Below are 7,465 nucleotides of genomic sequence, written 5' to 3'. Positions count from 1 at the left end.
GGGACATTACCCCATTGCACGAGACGCTGTTGGTCTTCACATAACGGCGTTCGCAGTGGAAAGCTTCATCGACAGGGTTCTTCGCCACCGGGAGAGTATCATCAATTTAGCGGCGTTGCTTCACTTCCAGAAAGGCCTGACACTTTTGAAGGAAAGGCTTTTAGGGGAAGATGAAGAACTTAAGATTTCCGACTCTACAATCAGTGTGGTCTTGAAGCTTGCTGAAGCTGCACATTTCGACGGGGATTATCAGACATCAAAGCAGCATATGCAAGGCCTTCGTAAAATGGTGGACCTGAGAGGAGGTATATGTGTTCAGGGGTAAAGCCCTTGAAGTAGGGATGTTGAGGTAAACTATACCAACAACTTATAGCCATCGGCTAGAAATACTGATCCTTCGTAGGTGCGATCTTAGCATCGCGATGCACAATGGGTCGAGCCATGTGTTCTTCAGTCAGCCTTCACAGCCGGTTCCGGATTATCCCCATAATCTACTGCGAGTTTGGGACGACAAGATGTGTTCCCAAGAGTACATTGAGATTTCTGAAAGCTTGGACAGTAGTTTGGCGGCAGCTTGGCGAGTTATGAGAAGATTTTGTGTGCTAGTGAATATTGGGACGCAGACTCAGCGGTTAATACGCCCGCAGACTATCCATGAAACGATGACTGCGGTAATGTATCGCCTGCTGCGCATGGACTTCACTGCCGGCTCGATCAATGAAGCTATACGACATGGGCTATTGGCCTTTTCTTACCATGTGTTCCTGCAGTGGCAAGATATCAAACTCCCTTACCATTGCTTTCCTACTATCTACAAAAACTGCGTACTGGGCCTCGAGCTTGTCGATGGAATATCTTCTCAGCTGATGTTTTGGCTCTTAATGACTGGAGCTCTTTCACTGTTCAGCACATCAGACGAAGTATGGATAAGGGACGGTCTGCGAAAGCAAGCTGATAAATGCTGGGTAAGTAGTTGGAAAGAAATGCAAGACATTTTGAAGTCGTTTATGTGGATTTCCTTGCTGGACGAACAGCCAGGCAAGCTTATTTATGACATGACTTATCTAGAAAAAAGCTTGGAATAGAAAATTCAATAAAATTACGGCAAGGCACGCTTTATGCTATTAGTGAAAGGCTCCTTTTAGACTGTTTAGACTAATAAAAGCTGACAAATGTGGTCCGATCCTCAGGCGCTGTCACTGGATCGATAGTCTAGACACATTAGCGGACAGAGTTTCCTGAATCAAACATCGTTTCAGCTGATCTAATCTCGCAGGGGCCTATTGGCAACGCTGACATTTTTCGTCTTGTAAAACTGCGAGCCGTGGCAGGTCCCACGGGTCATTACCTGGTGTCTGTCCTTCTAGAAATGGTGTACTGCTCCTGGGAAGAGTCAAGAGGATACCCTAGCTCGTTGGTTGCTGCGGCAAGAATCCCTGGGCTATGCTCTTACGTATAGCCAACTAACTTCAAAGCTGCAGGGGGTCGGCGTTGATTATTCAGACTCGCAGGTAACTTACGCATCCGAAGATTGCCCAAAATAAAACAGGTACTAACGTATCTCACTACCACTCCATCTACCCTTACAGGTATCCTCGTGCCCTACTTAAGGATGTAAACCAGAAATGCGCCGCATTTCCACTTTTGCACCAATCAGCGTTTCTGTATCTTTACCCTAAATTTCCCCTCCAGAAATGCGCGACATTTCTTTCCACCTAGGCCCAAGTAACAGAAACGCGAAACGTGCAGCGTTTCTATTACAAGGGGCCGTGTCAACCATTATAGAAGTCCACACTTATAGGTGCTGCAGTCTTTTGATTTTTTCTTGACATCCTTATTAAATGTAATGGCTTAATTATAAAGACCTGCTCTAAGAATTGTTGGAAAATCCGGGAATCTCCCTTCCCTTCAGGCTCAGACTGTTAGTCTGAAAGTCCTAGATTTAAAGTTCAAAGTCCTAGATACAGTCATCTAGAGATATAAGCCCGAGAAGAACTCTCAGCTCAATAATGAACAATCAAGTTTCATAAAAATATGTTTTTTCACCCAACACTACTGCGTAATATAAACAACAGTTCCCGCTCATGATGTAGACCTACTTTATCCGGTATACAGGTTTCGTATGTTATTTGATAACATTATTCTGTCTATCTATCACCAACCGATCACTTTTTTTCCTTTTGTTTTATAACAATGAGCATGCTTTGTTGGATAGCTTGCTTAGAGCATTTACAGTGTGACAGAGATCGACCTCATCTGCTTGCCTGTTGGTAACTAAGTACCTAACCCTGTTGATTCTATACTGATCTTAGTAAGGCAGGCAAGAAATTGAAATTGAACACCGATATGCACAAGATTCCAGTCTGATTCCAAACATTGCAGATATGGACCTAGGGAAGGGATAGAATCATAGCCCAAGCCAATCACAATCAAGTATATATCTAGCCACAGGCATTTAATTCAAGCCTTAGCTAGCTTCCTCATACACACGAAGCACCTTTCTGAGCGACAGGCCTCGCGACCGTTGTTGGCGAAAGGCTGTGGCGGTGGCCTTTTGTGGCTAAATTTACAGCTTCGGTATGGTTACCAATACAAGGTCGTCTGGTAAGCAAAACACTATAAGACTGTTATTTTAGCAAGACAAAGCATGTGTCCATAATAGTTTTCTTCTGAGTTGATTAAAAGACTGGGACGTAATAACTGCTATCAGAATGCGGAATACTGAATTAAAACTATTGAGGGTTGAAAGAAAAGACCGACGTTGTATTATTGGCGCCTATTCCTAGATTATCTCCGATTTTCATTATTCATGAGAGGGATCTCCTTGTATGTACACTTTTAGATACAGGGACGTAATGTTGATAAGTAGATATCGTACCATGACAGCTTATGTGCACTGCAATACATTAAATCTTTCTTATACCTTACGGTAACCCATAAGAACGAGACACTTATGTAGCGCAAGACCTGTGTAGCTTCCAAGTAGGCGGCTATCCATTGGCCTTGGATGACTTCTTAACTATCGGGATGAGGCTACTTTTCTTACTGTAGGATAAGAAAAGTCGAATGAAGTTCTAAATTTATCACTCTCTGAGTAGCCTATATTATGTTGAAGTGTATTTATCGTAATGAGGCCTTTCTATGATCTCTCACCGCGAGAGATCCGTAATTTCATCTGTCAACACTCTCTTGGATGTTTCGTTTGGAGGTTATGACAAGGAAGCGACGTATGTATTATATGTGTATTGAAGCATGAGATGTGAATAGTCAGCCGCTAATAAATCAGTTGCTAGCTTGTATAATTAGAATAAGCTAAGCTAGGAGTGCGCCAATAATTTATAGGCCGGTTGATGGCTATTATTCTACAGTGCTACTCCTGAACATGACTCACCACATAGGCGTGAAATGGACTCTTTCCTGTCATCCTTTGTCACTATTCCTTGACGATTGCGTACTTAAGCCAAAAACTACTTGTTAAGTTTAATACCTACATGCAGTATCGAGAAAAGGTCCTTCCATTATCCACTCTCTTTCCACATATCATCCCTGGAGCCAACCAGCCTCGACCACATTCTCTTGACGATTCAGCCAGTACCGGTAACTGCAAGTCTATGTCCATCTCGTCCGTTGGGTAGTAGGCTTCTTCTAAGATGATATTTGCTCTACTTTCTAGACAGATTTCTTTCTCCTCACGCCACCGATCAAGTATCTCATCCGTTTGATGGAGATGATGTAACGCAGCTCTTAATTTAGCACTCTATATGAAAGACGTTTATCAATTTGATGTTTAGTCCTGTCGTCTACTTCAATTTGTGTTTAATTTTATTTTTTATTTTTGGCTACTCGGGGCTATTGGTCTCTTTTTATCGCTATGTAAGCCTTATCGGGTAGGCAACGATGTCGAGTTGATGGTGTTACAAGCGTGGATTTCCCACGAGCCACGTACGGAGTCAAATAACTGGCATAAGCAATCCCAAATTTCGCCGTCGCCAAAACCTCGATAAGTCAACTCACATAAGCAAACCCGGTGTAGTCATATAGTCCGTTTCTTAAGTATTTAGTCGATGTTAGCGCCGCATTCCAAACACGAGGCCTTCTCAGTCCAAGTCTTATCACCACCTGTTACGTTTTCACGCAGGTCGCGGATCTCCCACGCTGTGGGGCCGTCTTGCAATTTGAGGTTGGCCTCAAAGAGTCCTTGGTATGGCTTGGAGTCTGCGATCTTCTTCTTGCGGCCTCCCTTGGCTGATCCCTTAACCGATGCGGTGGCGATAGACTTAGAGGGTGTTGGCCCAGCTGTTGGGGTTTCTATCTCACGACGGGATTCACGAACAGCCTTCTTGACGTGGATATTAGCTTGAGTTGTCCCATCCCGGACATTGACCGTAGACTGGGTCTTCTGCTCCTCAGCATCTATGGGCGATAGAGGATCCGTTGCCTCCTCGAGCTTCATTTTCTCCACCATCAATCCCTCGGTTCGATGAGGTTTATCGGTTCCCAGTCGTTCGTAGACTTGCATGAGAATGTCGTGGGCCATACATTCCTGATGCATCCATTTCCCGCACTCCGAGCTCGTGCATCCTATAAGGGTCTTATCGGGGTTGGCGGGAGTTTGGCATTTGCATATAAGTTCAACCGACTATATGCATATTAGCGCTTGCGGAGACAAGATGAGGTACCACGCAACATACGGAAAGCTCCGAGGTACGGCAGTCGTATGCTTGACGCCAGTAAAGCTCGTCTGTAATCTCCTCGTCATCGGACTCAATCCATTGATTGACGGTGACGGGCCCTGTAACACTGACAACATTAATAATATCCACTAGAAAAGTCGGTTAGACGCGCTGCAGCACCGCATAATATCGGTCAGTATGCTAGAACATACTGTGGTTGGAGGCGATAAGTTCCTTAGCGCCGTGGTACGGCTGGCGACCTTGAACAGTCTTCTTGCCGTCAAGGGTTCCGGGAGGCAGCTCATAGGGCCAGTACATCCAGTACACGCGGGCGTAAACGTGATGCTCATCGGAAGCACGAATCTCGAGGACGCGCGCGACCCATTCATCATTGTTTTTCTCGAAACTACCTTTGCCATCACTTTGAGACTTTTGTTGCTCAATGGTAAACTCGTTGGCAACCTGAACGAACCCTTCGCTGTAGTACTTGACGTTGTTGACTGCCAAGAATCAGCCATAAGCCCCTCAGTCTGAACGACGGCGAGATTTCATCGGATACTTACGGACAAAGCTGTTATAGCGCGTCATATCTTGCCATCGCTTGCCGGGCTCGACCGTATAGTATAGATCCATGGTATCGTGGGTCTCGAAGCTGCCTGTTGGTGAGAAGGGAGAGATTTGGATTTGAACCCGTTTATCATCATCTTGGCCGTCGCGCTTCCGCTTCTTATTCTTGTGACGTTCCTGTGCGGCTGGCGAAAGACCCGTCGCGTAAGAAATCGTAAAAGGGCAATAAGCGCGGTTCTCCTCCCCGACAGATCGCGATCTCTTGCGATTGCCCATTGTAGCGTTTTGACGCGGTCAGGTATGCACGCGTCGAGAGTGGAGAGAAGGAGAGGTTTGCAGATACAAGCAATGAGTCGCGCAATGAAAGGGCAAAGAAAAAGTATGACAGACAAGGGAAGAATGAAGATATTGTTGTGATGATCAGTGTAACGAATCTGCGATTTCGCATCAGTCAGTTGTCTTTGAGAAATGAGCCGCGGGCGGCCTGCGTTGTCATTTCGCGCTTATCCTTACGTCATCAAACTGGGTTTTACGATTGGCAGGGAACGGCCCTGGAGTGGAGTTTGCTTGCCGCCATCTGGCTTGATGAGGAAAAACAGGGCCCTTTCAAACGTCTCACATATACATATACTCCGTTCATTTATGATATATTGATAGATCATGGGACGGTGATAGGGAGCTATGATGGATAAAGTGGGCCAGGTTCGCTTCTTCGTGATAGCGAATGGTGTGTCTGTTAGTTGACATGGAGATGGTTAAAAGCAGCGATACAGGCTCCACACCTGATTAAGGAGACTTTCAACTGTGTTATAGATGTGTTATTTGTAAACATGGATATGGCTGAAAGCCAGAGGTGATTCTCTATATAATAAGGCATATTTTCTCCAAACTTTCACGATTTGGGCTTAAAACGGTAAAACGAACACAGTTCTCTCCCAGCACAACAATTGGGCTTCTCATGCTTGATAAAAGAATAAGAGCTTATGATCATTTAGTTCAAGGATACACGGTTATGCTTAATCTTAGTGGTGGGTTCATCGAAAGGAGTAGAGCTAGGCCCGATGATGCTGCTTGATCAGTCACTTAATCTTTGATATCTAATCACTTGTTCCGACGGGAAAGAGTATACGGATGGTTTCTCTTGGCAACCAGTATCTACCCACACGACTGGATGGATGGTATAACGTATATTGAATCCGGAAGAGACCTGGCCTGAACCTTTCGGTTCCCTCAGAAGCAGCGCTCGTCATATGTCAACTCAATCAATCAATCACCCCAATCAAATCAATCGAATCACACATTTCTAAAGTTGAAATAATTGACATATTACATATGCATCATGTGATCGTCTAATTTCGAGGGAAAATCCAGATCTTCCCGAACCACTACCCTACACTAGATAGTCGCAGATGGAAGTCTACTCTCAAATAGCGGGGGATTAGCGGCAAAGCTTAGTGTCTGCTATCGTGATCTAACGCATGAGCCCACCGCGCGTATGCAATGTGGAACGCGTTTTCCAACCATGTCGCGCCATCAAAATAATCCCTTCTATACGTGGTTTTTATTCTATTTCACCAGTAGGATGTCGAACTCGCCACTCTCCCCGTCGCCAGCTGGCTTTCCGCCAACAACATTGACACCTTGCCCTACACCTCCTTCTTCCGTCTTCTCACGATTGTCTCAGCCTAAAACGGTCGCCAAGCAGTTGGAAGAAGCAGCCGTTGGAGCTTTACCTCCCAACCCGACCATTGAGAATCTGCCCAAGATTACCTGGAAGAACCGTCGCTTCGTCCAGGAGGATTTGTTAGCTCGAAAAGGTGCAAAGGGCAGGAAGAGCTGGATTAGGTCGCACGGGACCTTCCTAGTTGAGCTGAACTATTAAGATCTACCGATAGGTCACGTCTGGTGCTGCAATCGATGCGATATGAGAGGCGCAGCGGGAGTTATTTTCGGTGCAAGCCACGTCTTCCGCAGCGGACCATCTTCGAAAGTCTGCTTATCCCGTTCAATCTCATTGACAAGATATCCAGCAGCTGACAGACCTGCGTAGAGCTCACCGGATTACCCCAGCTAGCCAGTCTAGCGAGTCAAGTCCTGGTGATGAAGGTGTCATTGATATTTATTCTGGTGCAACACCGAAAAGGCGCCGGCTTAAACAGAGCGCTATACCAAGGGCGAAAATAAAAGCCATCCAAGAACTAAGCGTCGGCTTCGTTATTAATAGC

General features: G+C 45.5%; 1 protein-coding gene across 1 annotated transcript; it reads right to left on the bottom strand.

Annotated features, from left to right (window-relative positions):
- Positions 1-3,809: 3,809 nt before the first annotated feature.
- On the bottom strand, positions 3,810-5,687 carry FOXG_15866 (uncharacterized protein). The gene is made up of 4 exons (XM_018395978.1): positions 5,237-5,687; positions 4,886-5,173; positions 4,692-4,822; positions 3,810-4,639 (listed from the first exon to the last, which is right to left on the bottom strand). Exons 1-4 carry the CDS (start codon positions 5,514-5,516, stop codon positions 4,058-4,060), a joined length of 1,281 nt encoding a protein of 426 aa, XP_018256485.1. The 5' UTR covers positions 5,517-5,687; the 3' UTR covers positions 3,810-4,057.
- Between the last annotated feature and the right edge of the window lie 1,778 nt (positions 5,688-7,465).

This window comes from Fusarium oxysporum, chromosome 2, assembly GCF_000149955.1.
Source record: "Fusarium oxysporum f. sp. lycopersici 4287 chromosome 2, whole genome shotgun sequence".
Taxonomy (NCBI): Eukaryota; Fungi; Ascomycota; class Sordariomycetes; order Hypocreales; family Nectriaceae; genus Fusarium; species Fusarium oxysporum.
This window is presented reverse-complemented; position numbering and strand designations above follow the sequence as displayed.

Bases quoted from the DNA above. Each gene is read 5' to 3' on its own strand.
- FOXG_15866 (XM_018395978.1), bottom strand. From the start codon at position 5,516: ATGGGCAATCGCAAGAGATCGCGATCTGTCGGGGAGGAGAACCGCGCT. The intron at 5,174-5,236 runs GTAAGTATCCGA...GATTCTTGGCAG, and splicing joins GCGCTATAACAGCTTTGTCC to TCAACAACGTCAAGTACTAC. The intron at 4,823-4,885 runs GTATGTTCTAGC...CGACTTTTCTAG, and splicing joins ACTTATCGCCTCCAACCACA to TGGATATTATTAATGTTGTC.